Source organism: Panulirus ornatus, chromosome 9, assembly GCF_036320965.1.
Source record: "Panulirus ornatus isolate Po-2019 chromosome 9, ASM3632096v1, whole genome shotgun sequence".
Lineage (NCBI taxonomy): Eukaryota > Metazoa > Arthropoda > Malacostraca > Decapoda > Palinuridae > Panulirus > Panulirus ornatus.
Genome location: NC_092232.1, coordinates 48480444 through 48505702, shown reverse-complemented (window position 1 = coordinate 48505702; position 25259 = coordinate 48480444). Strand labels below are relative to the sequence as shown.

Genomic DNA, 25259 nt, shown 5'->3' with positions numbered 1-25259 from the left:
AAAAAAAAAATGTTTTAAATATCTGGGAGTGAATGGAAACATGGAACTGGAAGTGAGTCATTGGGGTTGATGAGTGAGGCCAAAGTTTTGGAAGATTTTAAGTATGTGCGAAAAGAAAGGTCATTATCCAGGGAAACAAAACTGGGTATGCTTGAAAGTATAGCAGTCTCAACAATATTGTACAGATGTGAAGTATGGGCTATGGAAAACAATGTGTGAAAGAGGGTGGATGTGAAGGTAATGAAATGTCTGATAGTATGTGGGGCAAGGTGGATTGATTGAGTGAAAAATAAGGGGGTAATAAGAAGAGTGTGGTTTGGACATAAGATGATGATGACTGAGGAGAGACCAACAAAGAGAACATATATGCGAGAGGTGGAAGGGACAAAGAGGAGGGGGATACCAAAGTGGAGATGGAGGGATAGAGTGAAAAAGATTTTGAGTAACCAGGGCCTAAACAGGAAGGAGGGTACAAACCGTGTAAGGGATACAATGAAGTGGAAAAATGTGGTACATTGGGCGATGCACTGTCAATGGACTGATCCCAGAGCATGTGAAGCAGCAGGGGAAAACTACTGAAAAGGCTGTGGGCCTGGTTGTGAATAGGGGGCTGTAGTTTCAGTAAACTGCACTGCACTGCACTTGACAGCTAGATAATGGATGTGAGCAAAAGTAGTCTTTATTCATCTGTACCTGGCACTATCTTGCTATGCAGGAATTGACAGTCACATATAAATAAAAATAATAACTCAAGCAGCTAAGATGAAAGTAAAGTATGTATTTCATCTCAATAACATAATCCCAACTAACCTTTAATGTACATTTAATGTCAGTTGTAATTTCATAGCTTCACACTGAATATTATGGAAAACACTAAAGGAAAGATTTCACTTACAGAAATTCAATAATAAAAATCATCTATATAAACCAGTCAACAATATGTGAAAATGATTCCTAATGAAATTACATTTTGGTAAACTATCTACCATAGCAAAGAATCTGAAAAGAGAAAAACTGTATAATATATGAAGCTTTGAATTATCCTTTTAGTTAAAATGGGGTCAAACATGAAAGCCCGGACACTCCCTACACTAAAACAACTCAGAGTATGTATTTACGTCTTTTCATCCTTATTCATTTATCATACTTGACCACTGCTTCCCGCACTAGGATACAGACGAAGAAAGACCCATCCCCCCATATACAGATATACATACATACACACTCACATACATACATACATACATATACATACACATACACAACCATATACATATATACTAATGTACAAATTCATACTCGTTTCCCTTCATCCATTCATAGTGCGACCTCACCCCACAGGAAACAGCGTCACCACCCTGTGTCAGCTAAGTAGCGCCAAGAAAACAGACAAAAAAGGCCACGTTCATTTACACTCAGTCTCTAGCTGTTATGTGTAATGCAATGAAACCGCAACTCCCTATCCACATCCAGGCCCCCTCAGACCTTTCCATGGTTTACCCTAGACGTTTCACATGCCATGTTTCTGTCCATTGACAGTACACTGACCCTGGTATACCACATCGTTCCAATTCACTTTATTCCTTGCATGCCTCTCACCCTCCTGCATGTTCAGGCCCTGATCACTCAAAATCTTTTTCAATCCATCCTTCCACCCCCTATATGGTCTCCTGCTTCTCCTTGTTCCCTCCACCTCTGACACATATATCCTCTTTGTCAACCTTTCCTCACTCATGCTCTCCATATGTCCAAACCATTTCAACAAGCCCTCTCTCATCCACACTCTTTTTATTACCACACATCCCTCTTACCCATTTATTACTTACTCGATCAAACAATCTCACACCTCATATTGGCCTCAAACATTTCATTTCCAACACATCCACCCTCCTCCGCACAATCCTATCTAAAGCCCATGCCTTGCAACCATATAATATTGTTGGAACTCCTATTCCTTCAACCATACCCATTTTCACTCTCTGAGATAACATCCTCTCTCTTTCCGCACATTCTTCACCAGAACCTTCGCCCCCTCCCCTACCCTTTGACTAACTGACACTTCCATGGCTCCACCTGCTGCAAAGTCCACTCCCAGATATCCAAAACACTTCACTCCCTCCAATTCATGTTTACTCTCAACTTTCTCCTTTCATACACTTTTCCAAACTTGGCAACGACTTCCGCAGTTTCTCACTCGAATCAGCCATCAGTACTGTACCATCACTTCCCAAGCCCTCTCATCCCCAACAGACTGCATATTCTCCCCTCTTTCCAAAACTCTTGCATTTACCTCCCTAACCACCTCATCCATAAACAAATTCATTAAAACACCATGGGAACATAACATACCCCTGCTGCAGACCGACCTTCACTGAGTACATATGCCTTACACCTTTGATAAAAACTTCTCTACTTCTAGCAGCATACCTACCACACGCTATATTCTCAAGACCTTACACAAAGCATCTCTATCAACCCTATCATATGTCTTCCCAGATCCATAAATGCTACATACAAATCCATTTGCTTTTCTAAGTATTTCTCACATACATTCTTCAAAGCAAACACCTGATCCACACATCCTCTACCACTTCTGAACCACACTGCACTTCCCCCAATCTGATGCTCTGTACTTTGCCTTCACCCTCTCAATCAATACCCTCCCATATAATTTACCAGGAATACTCAAAAACTTATACCTCTTATATCTTTAATCACATTAATTTTTCAATGACACTGAAATCTTCCCGTCTTCCAAGGTGCATCAAATTAACACAGATGCCAAAGGATCACAATATCAGTAGAGACAGGAGGTCTGGTATTTGCAACTGACCATTATAATCAGATGTGTAGGTATCAACTTGATTTTTCCATGAATAAACACACACCAAGTACCACTAGGTGGAATAGGTACTGTACATACAGCTTCTCAAATCACTTGCACACATCCTCAACATATATCCACTACATCTATGTGAAACATTAATTTTCACATTTCTAAACTTATCCAGCTGCTTCTTACTTTCTAATTTTGCACAATATGTTGATTTATCAAGAATGATCAACATCACTCATATCACCTACAGAAACAAAATGCTTCCAATTCTAGTGCATTCCATCTCAGATAATTCCTCTGGTATCCTTATCTGAAATATATCTAAACCTATACGATTCTATCAATGCACCTATCCATCTCTTCCACTTTCTGTACCTCCTGTTTGCACCCTCAGGTGCAATAACAGGCCTGTAATCTTCAACAACCTATCACCTGTCATACATTCTTTATGTCCTATAGACTTTCATCCATGCACCTTTGTAAGAACCTCATCACAAAGAATTCTTGAAACACAATAATGTAGCTAACTCAACACAAACATGCCTTTAACATAAGTTATGAGGGCTTCTATTGGTTGCCAACCTTATGAAAATCAAATTAGACACTTATAAGATTTTTCATGAGACACTTATCCCTAGGGATAAGGGAGAAAAAATAATTCCCATTGCCGGCAAGGCAGCAGGTTTGGATGGTATTGCAGTGGAATTTATTAAAAAAGGGGGTGACTGTATTGTTGACTGGTTGGTAAGGTTATTTAATGTATGTATGACTCATGGTGAGGTGCCTGAGGATTGGCGGAATGCGTGCATAGTGCCATTGTACAAAGGCAAAGGGGATAAGAGTGAGTGCTCAAATTACAGAGGTATAAGTTTGTTGAGTATTCCTGGTAAATTATATGGGAGGGTATTGATTGAGAGGGTGAAGGCATGTACAGAGCATCAGATTGGGGAAGAGCAGTGTGGTTTCAGAAGTGGTAGAGGATGTGTGGATCAGGTGTTTGCTTTGAAGAATGTATGTGAGAAATACTTAGAAAAGCAAATGGATTTGTATGTAGCATTTATGGATCTGGAGAAGGCATATGATAGAGTTGATAGAGATGCTCTGTGGAAGGTATTAAGAATATATGGTGTGGGAGGAAAGTTGTTAGAAGCAGTGAAAAGTTTTTATCGAGGATGTAAGGCATGTGTACGTGTAGGAAGGGAGGAAAGTGATTGGTTCTCAGTGAATGTAGGTTTGCGGCAGGGGTGTGTGATGTCTCCATGGTTGTTTAATTTGTTTATGGATGGGGTTGTTAGGGAGGTAAATGCAAGAGTTTTGGAAAGAGGTGCAAGTATGAAGTCTGTTGGGGATGAGAGAGCTTGGGAAGTGAGTCAGTTGTTGTTCGCTGATGATACAGCGCTGGTGGCTGATTCATGTGAGAAACTGCAGAAGCTGGTGACTGAGTTTGGTAAAGTGTGTGGAAGAAGAAAGTTAAGAGTAAATGTGAATAAGAGCAAGGTTATTAGGTACAGTAGGGTTGAGGGTCAAGTCAATTGGGAGGTGAGTTTGAATGGAGAAAAACTGGAGGAAGTGAAGTGTTTTAGATATCTGGGAGTGGATCTGGCAGCGGATGGAACCATGGAAGCGGAAGTGGATCACAGGGTGGGGGAGGGGGCGAAAATTCTGGGGGCCTTGAAGAATGTGTGGAAGTCGAGAACATTATCTCGGAAAGCAAAAATGGGTATGTTTGAAGGAATAGTGGTTCCAACAATGTTGTATGGTTGCGAGGCGTGGGCTATGGATAGAGTTGTGCGCAGTTGTGCTGGAAATGAGATGTTTGAGGACAATGTGTGGTGTGAGGTGGTTTGATCGAGTGAGTGACGTAAGGGTAAGAGAGATGTGTGGAAATAAAAAGAGCGTGGTTGAGAGAGCAGAAGAGGGTGTTTTGAAGTGGTTTGGGCATATGGAGAGGATGAGTGAGGAAAGATTGACCAAGAGGATATATGTGTCGGAGGTGGAGGGAGCAAGGAGAAGAGGGAGACCAAATTGGAGGTGGAAAGATGGAGTGAAAAAGATTTTGTGTGATCGGGGCCTGGACATGCAGGAGGGTGAAAGGAGGGCAAGGAATAGAGTGAATTGGAGCGATGTGGTATACCGGGGTTGACGTGCTGTCAGTGGATTGAATCAAGGCATGTGAAGCGTCTGGGGTAAACCATGGAAAGCTGTGTAGGTATGTATATTTGCGTGTGTGGACGTATGTATATACATGTGTATGGGGGGGGGGGGGGGGTTGGGCCATTTCTTTCGTCTGTTTCCTTGCGCTACCTCGCAGGCGCGGGAGACGGCGACAAAGTATAAAAAAAAAAAAAAAAAATTCTCTGCATGTTACAAAAAGCAATCAAATGGGGTGAGACCAAAGGACTGGAAACCCTCTCCTTCTTGCATTTCAGTTTCTATAAGTTTGAAAGAAAGGGAGCCAAGCAAGGTGTGCTCATCCTCCTTGAAGGCAAAGGCAAGAGTGTCTTAACGTGTGTGAATGTAACCAAGATGAGAAGGGCGAGATATGTAGTATGTTTAAGGAGAGGAACCTGGATGTTTTGACAGTGAGTGAAACAAAGCTTAAAAGAAAAGAGGAAGAATGGTCTGGAAATGTCTTAAGGGTAAGTCAGGAGTTAGAGTCAAGGCAAGAGATAAGGAAGGGGTAGCACTTCTGCCAAGTGAGGAATTGTGGGAAATATGTGAAAGAGTGCAGGGAAGTAAGCCATATACTAATGTGGGTAAGAATGAAGTGGTTTGTGAAAAGTGCATATTATCAGTGCTTATGCAGCTGGAGACATGAGGAGCAACAAAGAGAGTCAAGTATTTTGGGAGGAGTTGACTAAGTATGTCAGCAATTTCAATGTGAGGCACTGAGTATTCATGAAGGATGATTTAAATGAAAGAGTGGTTAATGTGGCAAGTGGGGGGAATGGGGTGACCAATGGTGTGAATGAAAACACTGATCTGCTTGTGGAGCTGTGTGCTGAAAAGGATAGGTGACTGAGATTATCCGGTTTAAAGACATACATAAAAATGTGAGAGCGAGTACAAGAGATGGTAAGCAGGCATTCTAGATTATGTACTAGTTGATTGGCATACAACACAGAAACTCTCTCTATCAAAAACTCCTCACAACTCTCATCTTTCCTTGGTTGGTTCTGTAATTCCACTTCTTGACTCAATGAACATACTTGTGTAATCCTTACAACTTAAAGGGTACTTTCAGCTGAATCTCTTTATGACTTACTTTATCTTTTACTTTAATTATCATTTCCTCTACATAAACATGATAGTCATCAAAGGTTACAAAGCTATTGTAACATTACTCAAGATACCTACACTGATATACATTGCTGGGTAAAAAAAATTCTGACAAACTTACCTGTGTGTACTCTCATATGCACTTTCCTTATATTTGATGTCGTAAATGATTTTTCACATACACCACATTTAAATGGACGCTCTCCTGCAATGCAGATTAATGTTGTTTAGTAATCTGCCATGAATCTATCATAATCTTATATTTTTTATTCATACTATTCGCCATTTCCTGCATTAGCAAGGTAGCGTTAAGAACAGAGGACTGGACCTTTGAGGGAATATCCTCACCTGGCCCCCTTCTCTGTTCCTTCTTTTGGAAAATTAAAAAAACAGAGGGGAGGATTTCCAGCCCCCCGCTCCCTTCCCTTTTAGTCGCCTTCTACGACACGTGGGAAGTATTCTTTCTCCCGTATCCCCAGTATATATCCAATGTAATTCTAAACATATTAATGTTCTCTCAAGTTTTATGTTCGTCTGTTCATCTTTTGCTCAGAACCCTTACTACTAAATGAATGTTTCTACTTTATTTTCCAATGCACTGTCATTATAATAATTAAATTATCTTAAATGTATTATTTCAACAATATAAATGAGGAGAAACTCTGCTCTGTCAAACAGTATACTGGAAAAGGTAACACAGGAATTAGGCCTTAGGACTACAGGTACTTGATCAAACCAAAGTAAACAAATGTCATAACCCTTTGCTACCAACAAACAAAAAGTAAAGCTATGTCAATGGCATAATGCCCCAGCTACATACAACTCGTCCAAAAAAATTAAGCAAAATCTCAATAAAATTTAACATTAACAAAAGATATAACTCAGTCAAACCTTCTAGTTCAGGGTGAACCCAAAGGCGTACGTATAGATGTGCTGATCAGCTTTCTTCTTGAGAAATAAATCAAATTAATGATCTCACTAGAATCAGAAAGTGAGTTGTGGACAACTGTAGGGAGGTGGACAATTGTGTGTGCCTGCTTCATCTTCAAAAGTGAGGTCAGGATTGATAGTATGAGTAACTTCACATAGCCTAATCAAAATCCACCACACAAGAGCATTTACCGAATCTTTTTGAGCTAAGCCCTCCTCAAACTATTCTAGGATATTATGAGATTCTGTCTGTCACTCCAAGAGCAGCAAGTAGTACAAGCAGTTATGTAAACCTTGGAATCCCAACCCATGCAAATTTATATGCATGTATGTGATCACCTATTTGTGAATTTCAAGTTTATAAAAACTAGCTGAGACAGTGACATAGTGCTCCAGCCACCCAAACCTCATTCAAATGCAGTAGTTTAAAAAATTTCATTAAAATATCCATTACTCACTAATACTGGAATAAAAAATACTACTCCTGGGTGTAACCATTGTCTATTCAAAGAGATAATTTCATTTTAAATTGATAAAATCAAACATAGCTTAGAAAAACTACAAATCAAACTGAGCTCAAAGCACACGTAAGAATACAGATAAATTTATGTAAAACAGCTCTAACTTCAGAGACAAGATGAAGAGAGTTAATGACATTAAGCTTATCAAGTTTGATAAAAATTCAATTTAAAAAAAGCCCTCATCAGTTTCAGGGACTTAATATATCACATATCAATTGCATCCCAGCATCAAAGTAAGCCAGGTAAACTACATTCCAAACCCAAGTAAGTTTGCATATGTTTGTGACATTATAAATTTGTACATTAGGGAAGGAAGCTATTTCAAGCAAGGAATTCCATGTCTTAGCTTTTTTCTATTATATATTTATTTATTTTTGCTTTGTCTCTCAACCACACTCTTTTTATTTCCATACATCTCTCTTACCCTTACATTACTTACTCGATCAAACCACCTCACACCACATATTGTCCTCAAACATCTCATTTCCAGCACATCCACCCTCCTCTGCACAACTCTATCCATAGCCCACGCCTCGCAACCATACAACATTGTTGGAACCACTATTCCTTCAAACATACCCATTTTTGCTTTCCGAGACAATGTTCTCGACTTCCAAACATTCTTCAAGGCTCCCTCCCCCACCCTATGATTCACTTCAGCTTCCATGGTTCCATCCGCTGCCAGATCCACTCCCAGATATCTAAAACACTTCACTTCCTCCAGTTTTTCTCCATTCAAACTTACCTCCCAATTGACTTGACCCTCAACCCTACTGTACCTAATAACCTTGCTCTTATTCACATTTACTCTTAACTTTCTTCTTTCACACACTTTACCAAACTCAGTCACCAGCTTCTGCAGTTTCTCACATGAATCAGCCACCAGTGCTGTATCATCAGCGAACAACAACTGACTCACTTCCCAAGCTCTCTCATCCCCAACAGACTGCATACTTGCACCTCTTTCCAAAACTCTTGCATTCACCTCCCTAACGACCCCATCCATAAACAAATTAAACAACCATGGAGACATCACACACCCCTGCCGCAAACCTACATTCACTGAGAACCAATCACTTTCCTCTCTTCCTACACGTACACACACCTTACATCCTTGATAAAAACTTTTCACTGCTTCTAACAACTTTCCTCCCACACCATATATTCTTAATACCTTCCACAGATCATCTCTATCAACTCTATCATAAGCCTTCTCCAGATCCATAAATGCTACATACAAATCCATTTGCTTTTCTAAGTATTTCTCACATACATTCTTCAAAGCAAACACCTGATCCACACATCTTCTACCACTTCTGAAACCACATTGCTCTTCCCCAGTCTGATGCTCTGTACATGCCTTCACCCTCTCAATCAATACCCTCCCATATAATTTACCAGGAATACTCAACAAACTTATACCTCTGTAATTTGAGCACTCACTCTTATCCCCTTTGCCTTTGTGCAATGGCACTATGCAAGCATTCCGCCAATCCTCAGGCACCTCACCATGAATCATACATACATTAAATAACCTTACCAACCAGTCAACAATACAGTCACCCCCTTTTTTAATAAATTCCACTGCAATACCATCCAAACCTGCTGCCTTGCCGGCTTTCATCTTTCGCAAAGCTTTTACTACCTCTTCTCTGTTTACCAAATCATTTTCCCTAACCCTCTCACTTTGCACACCACCTCGACCAAAACACCCTATAACTGCCACTCTATCATCAAACACATTCAATAAACCTTCAAAATACTCACTCCATCTCCTTCTCACATCACCACTACTTGTTATCACCTCCCCATTAGCCCCCTTCACTGAAGTTCCTATTTGCTCCCTTGTCTTACGCACTTTATTTACCTCCTTCCAAAACATCTTTTTTTTTTTTTTTTTTTTGCTTTGTCGCTGTCTCCCGCGTTTGCGAGGTAGCACAAGGAAACAGACGAAAGAAATGGCCCAACCCACCCCCATACACATGTATATACATACGTCCACACACGCAAATATACATACCTACACAGCTTTCCATGGTTTACCCCAGACGCTTCACATGCCCCGATTCAATCCACTGACAGCACGTCAACCCCGGTATACCACATCGCTCCAATTCACTCTATTCCTTGCCCTCCTTTCACCCTCCTGCATGTTCAGGCCCCGATCACACAAAATCTTTTTCACTCCATCTTTCCACCTCCAATTTGGTCTCCCTCTTCTCCTCGTTCCCTCCACCTCCGACACATATATACTCTTGGTCAATCTTTCCTCACTCATTCTCTCCATGTGCCCAAACCATTTCAAAACACCCTCTTCTGCTCTCTCAACCACGCTCTTTTTATTTCCACACATCTCTCTTACCCTTACGTTACTTACTCGATCAAACCACCTCACACCACACATTGTCCTCAAACATCTCATTTCCAGCACATCCATCCTCCTGCGCACAACTCTATCCATAGTCCACGCCTCGCAACCATACAACATTGTTGGAACCACTATTCCTTCAAACATACCCATTTTTGCTTTCCGAGATAATGTTCTCGACTTCCACACATTCTTCAAGGCTCCCAGAATTTTCGCCCCCTCCCCCACCCTATGATCCACTTCCGCTTCCATGGTTCCATCCGCTGCCAGATCCACTCCCAGATATCTAAAACACTTCACTTCCTCCAGTTTTTCTCCATTCAAACTCACCTCCCAATTGACTTGACCCTCAACCCTACTGTACCTAATAAATAACCTTGCTCTTATTCACATTTACTCTTAACTTTCTTCTTTCACACACTTTACCAAACTCAGTCACCAGCTTCTGCAGTTTCTCACATGAATCAGCCACCAGCGCTGTATCATCAGCAAACAACAACTGACTCACTTCCCAAGCTCTCTCATCCCCAACAGACTTCATACTTGCCCCTCTTTCCAAAACTCTTGCATTCACCTCCCTAACAACACCATCCATAAACAAATTAAACAACCATGGAGACATCACACACCCCTGCCGCAAACCTACATTCACTGAGAACCAATCACTTTCCTCTCTTCCTACACGTACACATGCCTTACATCCTCGATAAAAACTTTTCACTGCTTCTAACAACTTGCCTCCCACACCATATATTCTTAATACCTTCCACATCTTTTTATTCTCCCTAAAATTTAATGATACTCTCTCACCCCAACTCTCGTTTGCCCTCTTTTTCACCTCTTGCCCCTTTCTCTTGACCTCCTGCCTCTTATTTTTATACATCTCCCACTCATTTGCATTTTTTCCCTGCAAAAATCATCCAAATGCCTCTCTCTTCTCTTTCACTAATAATCTTACTTCTTCATCCCACCACTCACTACCCTTTCTAATCAACCCACCTCCCACGCTTGTCATGCCACAAGCATCTTTTGTGCAAGCCATCACTGCTTCCCTAAATACATCCCATTCCTCCCCCACTCCCCTTACCTTCTTTGTTCTCACCTTTTTCCATTCTGTATTCAGTCTCTCCTGGTACTTCCTCACACAAGTCTCCTTCCCAAGCTCACTTATTCTCACCACCCTCTTCACCCCAACATTCTCTCTTCTTCTCTGAAAACCCCTACCAATCTTCACCTTCACCTCCAAAAGATAATGATCAGACATCCCTCCAGTTGCACCTCTCAACACATTAACATCCAAAAGTCTCTCTTTCCCGCGCCTATCAATTAACACGTAACCCAATAACGCTCTCTGGCCATCTCTCCTGCTTACACACATATACTTATGTATATCTCGCTTTTTAAACCAGGTATTCCCAATCACCAGTCCTTTTTCAGCACATAAATCTACACGCTCTTCACCATTTCCATTTACAACACTGAACACTCCATGCATACCAATTATTCCCTCAACTGCCACATTACTCACCTTTGCATTCAAATCACCCATCACTATGACCCAGTCTTGTGCATCAAAACCTCTAACACACTCATTCAGCTGCTCCTAAAACACTTGCCTCTCATGATCTTTCTTATTATAACACTAACTTCTTAACACTCTCGGCACTCAGATCTTTTTGCGACTAAACTTCTACCATTCATCTATCACTCTCTTACTACTTAAGTGCTTTCTACTGTGCCCTTCTCTTTACACCACAGAACTTTTGTTCTACCCATCCTCCTAATTCCACCTAAATGATGCAAATCATCCACCTCTAATGGCCTTATGTTTTACTATTCCTACCCTTTAAACACTTGCTTTTCATATCCTTACATCAGCATTGGTAACAGTACTCATTTGGGCAAGATTCTTGCACACACTAAACTTTCCCAAGATTTTTCAATGCATCTCAATATTTTTTCTCTTGCTCGACTCTGTTTTCTACTTCAGCTTCCTAATTACCATTCTTATCAAATTTCACTCCCAAATATCATAACTCATCCATAACTTCTAGTTCTTCACTCATATCTTAGTCCTGGAAATGGCTGGCTTACAGAACGCATATTCTTGCCAATAAATAGAACAGCACTTATAGCTTGAGTTAATAAACTTTCCATATTACGGGACAGGTTCTTACTTGAACAACACTACCTTGGCATGTATCTTCCTGGTACTCTTCAGTGAAGAAAAAACTGGACGAAAATTAAAGGAAATATCCAATATATCAAGAAATCTAAAATTGTTCAACATCATCAATAAATAAGACCAATATGGATTTAGTAAAAACTAATCATTCATACAGACTCTTTGTTTAAGAGAACAGGGTACATATTTCTAGGACAACATTGCTATGGATTAAGTAAGTATGGTAGCATACTATTATTTTCTTACCTGTGTGTGTTCGAACATGCTTCTGCAGGTCTCCTGATGTTTTGAAACATTTTCCACACTGTTCCTCTGGACACTGGTATGGTTTCTCTCCAGTATGAGTGCGTAAATGTGACTTGAGAGCATAACCAGTAGTAAAACATTTTTTGCAAATATCACATGCATGTGGACGCTGACCAGTATGATTCCGTCGATGAGTCTGGATGGGTAATTAGGAAAAAAAATATTCTAACTTCTAGTCTAAAGTAGTTTGTATAGACAGATTTCTTCAACATGTGTTACTCATGTAAGCATGCAATCCCAATCTCCAATCCTTTCACCATTATCTTTCTCAATTTTCTATCTTTTTACAACTTAAATTACATTTCATACATATTATCTTTAAGGTTTATATCTTCTCTCCATACAGGGAGTGGTCTTCATAGTCATTCTATATAATGAAATTTCACTTCAATTTCCTCTATAAACCTGGGAACCAATTCAGTTAAATCATCCAGTTCCACTTTCAAGTAAATAATGAAGCCACAATGTCAGAAGTCATAAATCCTGGCTGTAATCTCCCAAATCATGGGTCAAACATACCCAATAAGAGACAAAAGTGAGCTTTATACTAGAATGAAAAATGTAAATGGGCATTACACTTGAGGTGACATTAAATGCTCTGAAGAGTTCAGATGATGGACATTGGGAAAGCACTTAGTTTACCCATGTTGACCATACGAACATTATGTGGTGATGTCAAAATTACTTTCATAAGCTTTAAAACTTATCAAAGAAGCAGCAGTTATTTTCATCCTATCCACCTCAACCTGCTTCTATCAGCATATAAGCAGTAGGTATTTTCATCCTCTCCACCTCAACTTGCTTCTTTTTTTTTATTTTTATTATACTTTGTCGCTGTCTCCCGCGTTTGCGAGGTAGCGCAAGGAAACAGACGAAAGAAATGGCCCAATCCCCCCCCATACACATGTATATACATACGTCCACACACGCAAATATACATACCTACACAGCTTTCCATGGTTTACCCCAGACGCTTCACATGCCTTGATTCAATCCACTGACAGCACGTCAACCCCGGTATACCACATCGCTCCAATTCACTCTATTCCTTGCCCTCCTTTCACCCTCCTGCATGTTCAGGCCCCGATCACACAAAATCTTTTTCACTCCATCTTTCCACCTCCAATTTGGTCTCCCTCTTCTCCTCGTTCCCTCCACCTCCGACACATATATCCTCTTGGTCAATCTTTCCTCACTCATTCTCTCCATGTGCCCAAACCACTTCAAAACACCCTCTTCTGCTCTCTCAACCACGCTCTTTTTATTTCCACACATCTCTCTTACCCTTACGTTACTCACTCGATCAAACCACCTCACACCACACATTGTCCTCAAACATCTCATTTCCAGCACATCCATCCTCCTGCTCACAACTCTACCCATAGCCCACGCCTCGCAACCATACAACATTGTTGGAACCACTATTCCTTCAAACATACCCATTTTTGCTTTCCAAGATAATGTTCTCGACTTCCACACATTCTTCAAGGCCCCCAGAATTTTCGCCCCCTCCCCCACCCTATGATCCACTTCCGCTTCCATGGTTCCATCCACTGCCAGATCCACTCCCAGATATCTAAAACACTTCACTTCCTCCAGTTTTTCTCCATTCAAACTCACCTCCCAATTGACTTGACCCTCAACCCTATTGTACCTAATAACCTTGCTCTTATTCACATTTACTCTTAACTTTCTTCTTTCACACACTTTACCAAACTCAGTCACCAGCTTCTGCAGTTTCTCACATGAATCAGCCACCAGCGCTGTATCATCAGCGAACAGCAACTGACTCACTTCCCAAGCTCTCTCATCCCAAACAGACTTCATACTTGCCCCTCTTTCCAAAACTCTTGCATTTACCTCCCTAACAACCCCATCCATAAACAAATTAAACAACCATGGAGACATCACACACCCCTGCCGCAAACCTACATTCACTGAGAACCAATCACTTTCCTCTCTTCCTACACGTACACATGCCTTACATCCTCGATAAAAACTTTTCACTGCTTCTAAAAAGCAGCAAGATTTCTGGCAATATATGTTAAGTGTTCCTGATATTGCACTACATTATCTCAAATAAATAATTATTAGATCCCATTAACGTTAATTCCATCTGATTATAGAATATTAATGCAAAAATCATTCCCTAGTTATATCCCAAGAAACACAATATGCTTTTACAAATGGGATCCTACAGGGAAAATGGAGTCACTTTAGTCATTTTGATTACAATCACCCTTTTCAGGAACATAACTGTGATGTTAACCGTGGCCTCCTTGCATAACCCAACCACCTGCTGCTTTACCATTCTATGCTGATTACACAAAGGAAATGGGTAAGGGGACCTGGGAAACAAGTCAGCTGTTTTCTTATGACAAACCATACATGGCAGATCTGAGAGAGAAACTGCAGAAGTTGGTGACTGAGTTTGGGAGTGTGTGTAAATGAAGGAAGTTCAGTGTAAACATAAGTAAAAGGAAGGTAATTTGATTTAGTAGGGGCAGATTAACAGTTTGGTTGGGGTGTGGGTTTCCATGGAGAAAATCCGGAATTAAATGTTTTAAATATCTGGGAGTGAATGGAAACATGGAACTGGAAGTGAGTCATTGGGGTTGATGAGTGAGGCCAAAGTTTTGGAAGATTTTAAGTATGTGCGAAAAGAAAGGTCATTATCCAGGGAAACAAAACTGGGTATGCTTGAAAGTATAGCAGTCTCAACAATACTGTACAGATGTGAAGTATGGGCTATGGAAAACAATGTGTGAAAGAGGGTGGATGTGAAGGTAATGAAATGTCTGATAGTATGTGGGGCAAGGTGGATTGATCGAGTGAAAAATAACGGGGTAATAAGAAGAGTGTGGTTTGGACATAAGATGATGATGACTGAGGAGAGACCAACAAAGAGAACATATATGCGAGAGGTGGAAGGGACAAAGAGGAGGGGGATACCAAAGTGGAGATGGAGGGATAGAGTGAAAAAGATTTTGAGTAACCAGGGCCTAAACAGGAAGGAGGGTACAAACCGTGTAAGGGATACAATGAAGTGGAAAAATGTGGTACATTGGGCGATGCACTGTCAATGGACTGATCCCAGAGCATGTGAAGCAGCAGGGGAAAACTACTGAAAAGGCTGTGGGCCTGGTTGTGAATAGGGGGCTGTAGTTTCAGTAAACTGCACTGCACTGCACTTGACAGCTAGATAATGGATGTGAGCAAAAGTAGTCTTTATTCATCTGTACCTGGCACTATCTTGCTATGCAGGAATTGACAGTCACATATAAATAAAAATAATAACTCAAGCAGCTAAGATGAAAGTAAAGTATGTATTTCATCTCAATAACATAATCCCAACTAACCTTTAATGTACATTTAATGTCAGTTGTAATTTCATAGCTTCACACTGAATATTATGGAAAACACTAAAGGAAAGATTTCACTTACAGAAATTCAATAATAAAAATCATCTATATAAACCAGTCAACAATATGTGAAAATGATTCCTAATGAAATTACATTTTGGTAAACTATCTACCATAGCAAAGAATCTGAAAAGAGAAAAACTGTATAATATATGAAGCTTTGAATTATCCTTTTAGTTAAAATGGGGTCAAACATGAAAGCCCGGACACTCCCTACACTAAAACAACTCAGAGTATGTATTTACGTCTTTTCATCCTTATTCATTTATCATACTTGACCACTGCTTCCCGCACTAGGATACAGACGAAGAAAGACCCATCCCCCCATATACAGATATACATACATACACACTCACATACATACATACATACATATACATACACATACACAACCATATACATATATACTAATGTACAAATTCATACTCGTTTCCCTTCATCCATTCATAGTGCGACCTCACCCCACAGGAAACAGCGTCACCACCCTGCGTCAGCTAAGTAGCGCCAAGAAAACAGACAAAAAAGGCCACGTTCATTTACACTCAGTCTCTAGCTGTTATGTGTAATGCAATGAAACCGCAACTCCCTATCCACATCCAGGCCCCCTCAGACCTTTCCATGGTTTACCCTAGACGTTTCACATGCCATGTTTCTGTCCATTGACAGTACACTGACCCTGGTATACCACATCGTTCCAATTCATTTTATTCCTTGCATGCCTCTCACCCTCCTGCATGTTCAGGCCCTGATCACTCAAAATCTTTTTCAATCCATCCTTCCACCCCCTATATGGTCTCCTGCTTCTCCTTGTTCCCTCCACCTCTGACACATATATCCTCTTTGTCAACCTTTCCTCACTCATGCTCTCCATATGTCCAAACCATTTCAACAAGCCCTCTCTCATCCACACTCTTTTTATTACCACACATCCCTCTTACCCATTTATTACTTACTCGATCAAACAATCTCACACCTCATATTGGCCTCAAACATTTCATTTCCAACACATCCACCCTCCTCCGCACAATCCTATCTAAAGCCCATGCCTTGCAACCATATAATATTGTTGGAACTCCTATTCCTTCAACCATACCCATTTTCACTCTCTGAGATAACATCCTCTCTCTTTCCGCACATTCTTCACCAGAACCTTCGCCCCCTCCCCTACCCTTTGACTAACTGACACTTCCATGGCTCCACCTGCTGCAAAGTCCACTCCCAGATATCCAAAACACTTCACTCCCTCCAATTCATGTTTACTCTCAACTTTCTCCTTTCATACACTTTTCCAAACTTGGCAACGACTTCCGCAGTTTCTCACTCGAATCAGCCATCAGTACTGTACCATCACTTCCCAAGCCCTCTCATCCCCAACAGACTGCATATTCTCCCCTCTTTCCAAAACTCTTGCATTTACCTCCCTAACCACCTCATCCATACACAAATTCATTAAAACACCATGGGAACATAACATACCCCTGCTGCAGACCGACCTTCACTGAGTACATATGCCTTACACCTTTGATAAAAACTTCTCTACTTCTAGCAGCATACCTACCACACGCTATATTCTCAAGACCTTCCACAAAGCATCTCTATCAACCCTATCATATGTCTTCCCAGGTCCATAAATACCACATACAAAACCACCTGCTTTTCTAAGTATTACTCACACACAATCTTCAAAGCAAACACCTGATCCACACATCCTCTACCATTTCTGAAACCACACTGCTCCTCCCCAATCTGGTGTTCTGTACATGCCTTCACCCTCTCAATCATTACCCTCCCATATAATTTTCCAGGAATATTCAACAAACTTATGCCTCTGTAGTTTGAACACTCACCTTTATCCCCTTGGCCTTTGTACAATGGCACTATACATGCATTCTGCCAATCCTCAATGAATATCCTTATCAACCAATTAACAACATAATCACACTCTTTCTTAATAAATGCAACTCCAATACCATCCAAATTCACTACCTTGCTGGAGTTCATCCTGCACAAAGCTTTCACCACCTCTTCTCTCTTCGTCAAACCACTTTCCCTAACTCTCTCACTTCGCACACAACCCAAACCTAAACACCCTACACCTGCCACTCTATCATCAAACACATTCAACAAACCTTCAAAATACTCATGTCATCACTACCTGTTGTCACTTCCCCCCTTCACTGATTTTCCCATTTGTTTTCTCATCTTACGCTCGCAAAAAAGCAAAGAAATATCCAGGAACATAATACTTACTTTAAGGTGATTTATGGAGGAGTATGACTTGTCACAGTTTGGAAAGCAACAGGGAAACTTGCCACTATTGTTGGGTAGAAGAGGATCTTGATCCTCAGACACAGCCTGCAAAAGGGTATCGCCATACAGGTATCCAATTCTTCCATCATCCAACTGAATAGCAACACCTTCCATATCATCTGGAATAAAGGAATGTTCAGCCTGAGATTATTACCTACCTATATCTACATCCATGGTGTGTTCCAGGTACATATATCATCTTAAATCACTCATTCCCTTCTTAAATCCATGCCTAGAACATTAAAAAGAAAAAATTTTTTTTCACATATACGAAAAAATTAATCTTCACATAATGTACGTGCTTTTTACTTTTTCCCACACCAAGTACATTCCATTTGTAAACATCCATTAAATGTCAAAAGATTCTGTTGTCTTGAACCAAAAACATTTCTCAAGCATCTTGATTAAAACATCCCCATCCCTTATCAGTTCTTTCACTAAACTGAACCATCCATGTAATCTATGTCTCCTCCTTGTATCTTCATTTGTATCATTATATTCTTTCTTGAGCATCCTACTACCTGCTATATATTTTATAGCATTATGCTATCCTGAATTATTTTAAACAGTAAGCCTTACTATTGATCTCTCTCTATACTTTATTTTCTCTATCCTACACATACTTGAGGATATATTCTCCCCATATATGACATCACAAGCTAATTTACTGATAGAAATAACTAGCACTTAGAAAGTGTGTGGAAAATTTGGTCAGCAAACAGTGTAGGAATAAGAATATATGTTACCTTTTTTATCATACTTAGTCGCTGTCCTGCATTAGCGAGGTAGGGCAAGGAAACAGATGAAAGAATGGCCCAACCCAACCACATATACATGTATATACATAAACGTCCACACATGCACATATACATACCTATACATTTCAACATATACACACATACATATACATACACAGACATGTTGGAAAGGATCACAATTTTGGGCGTGATCAAGTATATTCCTATGAGTCCATGGGGAAAATGAAACATGGTAAGTTCCTAAGTGCACTGTCATATAATAATCACATCATCAGGGGAGACACGAGAGAAATATAATAGCCAGTTGATATACAACAAAGAGACATAGCTAGGACGCCATGTGATAAACAAGCGATTGTCCAAGACAGACAACGAGCGTATCATAAACTTATTATGTGGACAAGAAGGTGAATTGTTCGCAAAATTTATCAACAATAAAGTTATCCAATTTGTATAGATCTTCACTAATATTAAGGTTATAATTCTTTGTGTATTTAATAATATAAGATTCAACGATATTTTTCGTGGCACTGGAGTTAAGAGTTGATAACTGAGATGGCATTACTCCAGTCAATACAATGATTTATAGACGCACCCAGGGGAATTTTCTGGTGAGTTCCTGATTGAGATATTCTTTATAGTATTATTGTCCCTGAAGGCAACATTTACATTAAAAGATTTAAGCAACATGGGAAGTAAAGTAAAATTTTCATCAAAGGGAAGAACTAAAAGATTCTTGGTGTCATATGATCACTGTATTGACTGGAGTAATGCCATCTCAGCTATTGACTCTAAACTCCAGCACCACGAGAAATATCACTGAATCTTCTATCATTAAACACACAAAGAATTATAATCTTAATATTAGTGAAGGTCTATACAAATTAGATAACTGTATTGTTGATAAAATTTGTAAACAATTCACCTTCTTGTCCACATAATAAGTTTATGATACGTTAGTTGTCTGTCTTGGACAATTGCATGTTTACCAAATGGCGTCCTAGCTACATCTCTTCATTATATATCATCTGACTGTTATATTTCTCTCTTGTGTCTTCCCTGATGATGTGATTATTACATGAAAGTGCACTTGGGAACTTATCGTGTTTCATTTTCCCTGGGACTCATAGGAATACACAGACATACACCTATATACATATCCATACTTGCTGCCTTCATCCATTCCTGTCGCCACCCCACCACATATGAAATGGCAACCCTCCTCCCCCCCGCACATGTACAAGGTAGCACTAGGAAAAGACAACAAAGGCCACATTCGTTCACACTCGGTCTCTAGTTGTCATATGTAATGCAACAAAACTACAGCTCCCTTTCCACATCCAGGCCCCACGAAACTTTCCATGGTTTACCCCAGATGCTTCATATGCTCTGGTTTAATCCACTGACAGCACATCAATGGATACATATACACATATGTATACGTACATATACCATCCCTAGGAAAATCCCAAAATTCAAAAAGGCATAAGTCCTGTACAATCCCAGTTATAGAGATCATTCTGTTGTAATAAATTTCTACTAGACTTTAAAGAACACAGAAGACATTTTTTTTCTGGCCTCCCATAATGTGCAAAAAACAGCAAGATCATTATCTTTTATAACTTACGAATAAATCCACAAGAAATATAAAACCCACAGAAAAGCAATAGAAAAACCATTGTTTTTCTCCCTTAGGGATATGGCTTAATCGTTCCTAGTCTTAGAATAAAACATTAATTACCAGAAGGGCCACTCCTAAGTATGAGATAAAAGAATAAATAACTTATCTACATAATTAGGTAAATACATGATCAAAACTATTATTTTTCTTATGAATTAAGAGTTAAGCATCCCTTGCTTAAGTTTTGTTTCTCTACTATTTATCATACTTTGTCGCTGTCTCATGTGTTAGCGAGGTAGCACAAGGAAACTGACGAAAGAATGGTCCACCCACCCACAGGCAAATGTATATGCATACACGCCGACACACCCACACATACATACCTATAACTCACTTAAGTAAAACAAATTATTCACTGGGACAGCCAATCCTAAGTATGGGTGGTATAGGTGTGGTGAGGGTGCAGCACTGACTCCCAAGGGAAGGTGTGTGAATAACCATCGTGGTCACTAGCAGGTCACCAAGGTCTTCATGCAGCTTCAATGGTTCATCTTTTGATTGGATTGCCATATATGGCCAGCTAACAAAGCCAACAATGCATGTGGAACTCAACTTTTAGCTAGAAATTATGTGTGAAGATAAACACCAAACAGCATTTTGCCGTTAGGCATTCACTGATGCCAATAACACCAAAAAGTGTTAAAACAGAATCAGGAAATGTAGTGTAACAGAAAATCAGTGTACTGACTAACAAAAAAAAAAAGAAAAAAAAGAAAGAGCAGCTGTGAACACTTTTCAGGTAATGGGGTGTTGAAAGAATGTCCCTATGAGGAATGAGAAACCTCAAAGCAGAGGGGGAAAGTTGATGTTGAGTACAACACAAAAGAAATGATGGACGGAAAGTGTGTGAGTAGGTGCAATCAACAAAATTAAACACCAAATTTTTTCAAAAATCCAAACATCCTGACAATATTAAATGTAGACTGGCAATTGATACCTTGTGGTTCTTCTGAAACAGCATTATGCACTATAGCTTGTGTTCCATCAGGCAGCTCCACTGTCAGTGCTCCACTTCCCTCTTCTACAACTACCACACCTGTTGAAATAATCATAATCAAAACCCTACTCCCTGTTTGCAAAATCACTTTGCAGGATCACAAACTTCCCCAGGAATGAAAAACAGCAAACCCAGGTACAGAAAAAATCTAAGAGACTTCATCCAAAAAAGTGAGGCTTCAATATTCTAAGGAGCATTTCTATTTTCTGCCTCACTCACGTGAAGACTATTGGCATTCTGTCCACAAGCATACAATCTCTTTTTATCATACATAACACTTGACAACATTTGACTTACACAGCTCATTCTTTGTAACTCTTGATTTTCCTGCAGTAACCACTATGTGCTAGCCCAGCCTTTCGGCAAAATTTTAGGAGCAATAGATAGTATTAGGTATGAACATTTAGGTAAGAGTATCAGATAGAAACCTAAGTAGTATGCAGGAACATTAGGCAGGAGAATTAGGGAGTAATAGTCAGTAGGAACAAAAGGTAGGAGCCTCTGTAAACCACTGCACCAGAGTTGCCCTCTGCCAGTGGCCTCTTAAGGTTGAAACACTAAAGGCTAAGAAGCAGCACTGGAGTTCACAAGTTCTGGAGACTATTGCCATGGCCAACCTCTTGGGGGAGTTCCAGTTGCGAACAGGCATCAAAGATACAGAACAGATAGATAAATAGATCTATCTATGTATCTGACGAACATTCCCTCCAAGAACTCCCCTCACAGAGGTGGCCATGACAAAAGAATCTCCACATATCCCTTTATGTACATGCCTCCCACGCACAAACCATTCCACACATTCTACCACCATTTCTCTCCCTCCAGTACTTTTCCACTCTATTTCACAGGTGGTCTTCTTCTCACATCAACCCCTTTAACTGCACTATCATACACTTTCCTTGTAAACACACCAACTTGAATTCTTTCCAAGTGCCTAGATCACCCACTCTACCACTCCATAAATTTTTTTTTTTGCATTCCCAGCTATAACAAATCTCCCATACACCTCCATTTTTCTGTCTTCATTCCATCCACTCATACACACATATACATACAAAAACGCCCACACTTGTACATATACATAAACATATCAACATTTATTTTTATTTATTTATTTTGCTTTGTTGCTGTCTCCCGCGTTAGCGAGGTAGTGCAAGGATACAGACGAAAGAATGGCCCAACCCACCCACATACACATGTATATACATACATGTCCACACACGCAAATATACATACCTATACATCTCAATGTATATATATATATATATACACACACATGTATATACACATGTAAATAATTCATACTTTCTGCTCTCATACATTCCCATCGTCACCTCGCCACACATGGAATAACAAACTCCTCCCCCCCCTCATGTGTACCAGGTAGCACTAGGAAAAGACAACAAAGGCCACATTTGTTCACACTCAGTCTCTAGCTGTCATGTAATAATGCACCGAAACCACAGCTCCCTTTCCACATCTAGGCCCCACACAACTTTCCATGATTTACCCCAGACGCTTCACATGCCCTGGTTCAATCCATTGACAGCACGTCGACCCTGGTATACCACATCGTTCCAATTCACTCTATTCCTTGCATGCCTTTCACCCTCCTGCATGTTCAGGCCCCAATCACTCAAAATCTTTTTCACTCCATCTCTCCACCTCCAATTTGGTCTCCCTCTTCTCCTCGTTCCCTCCACCTCAGACACATATATCCTCTTGGTCAATCTTTCCTCACTCATTCTCTCCATGTGACCAAACCATTTCAAAACACCCTCTTCTGCTCTCTCAACCACACTCTTTTTATTTCCACACATCTCTCTTACCCTTACAATACTTACTCGATCAAACCACCTCACGCCACATGTTGTCCTCAAACATCTCATTTCCAGCACATCCACCCTCCTCCGCACAACTTTATCCATAGCCCATGCCTCGCAACCATACAACATTGTTGGAACCACTATTCCTTCAAACATACCCATTTTTGCTTTCCGAGACAGTGTTCTCGACTTCCACACATTCTTCAAGGCTCCCAGAATTTTCGCCCCCTCCCCCACCCTATGATTCACTTCCGCTTCCATGGTTCCATCCGCTGCCAGATCCACTCCCAAATATCTAAAACACTTTACTTCCTCCAGTTTTTCTCCATTCAAACTTACCTCCCAATTGAACTGACCCTCAACCCTAATGTACCTAATAACCTTGCTCTTATTCACATTTACTCTTAACATTCTTCTTTCACACACTTTACCAAACTCAGTCACCAGCTTCTGCAGTTTCTCACTTGAATCAGCCACCAGCGCTGCATCATCAGCAAACAACAATTGACTCACTTCCCAAGCTCTCTCATCCACAACAGACTGCATACTTGCCACTCTTTCCAAAACTCTTGCATTCATCTCCCTAACAACCCCATCCATAAACAAATTAAACAACCATGGAGACATCACACACCCCTGCCACAAACCTACATTCACTGAAAACCACTCACTTTCCTCTCTTCCTGCACGTACACATACCTTACATCCTTGATAAAAACTTTTCACTGCTTCTAACAACTTGCCTCCCACACCATATATTCTTAATACCTTCCACAGAGCATCTCTATCAACTCTATCATATGCCTTCTCCAGATCCATAAATGCTACATACAAATCCATTTGCTTTTCTAAGTATTTCTCACATACATTCTTCAAAGCAAACACCTGATCCACACATCCTCTACCACTTCTGAAACCACACTGCTCTTCCCCAATCTGATGCTCTGTACATGCCTTCACCCTCTCAATCAATACCCTCCCATATAATTTACCAGGAATACTCAACTTTTTTTTTTTTTTTTTTTTTTAATACTTTGTCGCTGTCTCCCGCTTATACCTCTGTAATTTGAGCACTCACTCTTATCCCCTTTGCCTTTGTGCAATGGCACTATGCAAGCATTCCGCCAATCCTCAGGCACCTCATCATGAGTCATACATACATTAAATTACCAACCAGTCAACAATACAGTCACCACCTTTTTTAATAAATTCCACTGCATTACCATCCAAACCCGCTGCCTTGCCGGCTTTCATCTTCCGCAAAGCTTTTACTACCTCTTCTCTGTTTACCAAATCATTTTCCCTAACCCTCTCACTTTGCACACCACCTCGACCAAAACACCCTATATTTGCCATTCTATCATCAAACACTTTCAACAAACCTTCAAAATACTCACTCCAACTTCTCACATCACCACTACTTGTTATCACCTCCCCATTAGCCCCCTTCGCTTACATACTTACATAAAGATACATAGACATATGCATATATACACTTGTATATATTTATACTTGCTTTCCCTCATCCATTTCTGGTGACACCTCACCCCACAGGAAACAGCATCGCTACCAGGTAGTACCATGGAAAAAAAAAGAAAAAAGGCCACATTCGTTCATACTCAGTTTCTGGCTGTCATGTGTAATGCACCAAAACCACAGCTCACTATCCACATCCATGTCCCAAGGGTCAAGTTTGGAAGTTAGCATGAGACAGTTTATAAGTCAGATCGCTTTCAACTCAACTGTCAAGTAAGGATGCACAGCTAGAACTACCACAAATGTGAGAGAAGTACTCCAAACAAGGACTAATCAATCCCTAGCATAAACGGAGCAACTTTTT

At 40.2% G+C, this 25259-nt stretch overlaps 1 protein-coding gene across 1 annotated transcript in view; it reads right to left on the bottom strand.

Moving 5' to 3' along the window:
• The window catches only part of LOC139750405 (uncharacterized), a 53898-nt gene that overhangs the window by 21868 nt on the left and 6771 nt on the right, over nucleotides 1–25259 (bottom strand). Inside the window, exons 3-6 of the mRNA XM_071665163.1 lie at nucleotides 21534–21632; nucleotides 18098–18276; nucleotides 12366–12561; nucleotides 6237–6320 (exon numbers count right to left, since the gene is read on the bottom strand). Of these exons, the coding sequence (XP_071521264.1) occupies nucleotides 6237–6320; nucleotides 12366–12561; nucleotides 18098–18276; nucleotides 21534–21632 (558 nt within the window). The remainder of the gene's footprint in view (nucleotides 1–6236; nucleotides 6321–12365; nucleotides 12562–18097; nucleotides 18277–21533; nucleotides 21633–25259) is intronic.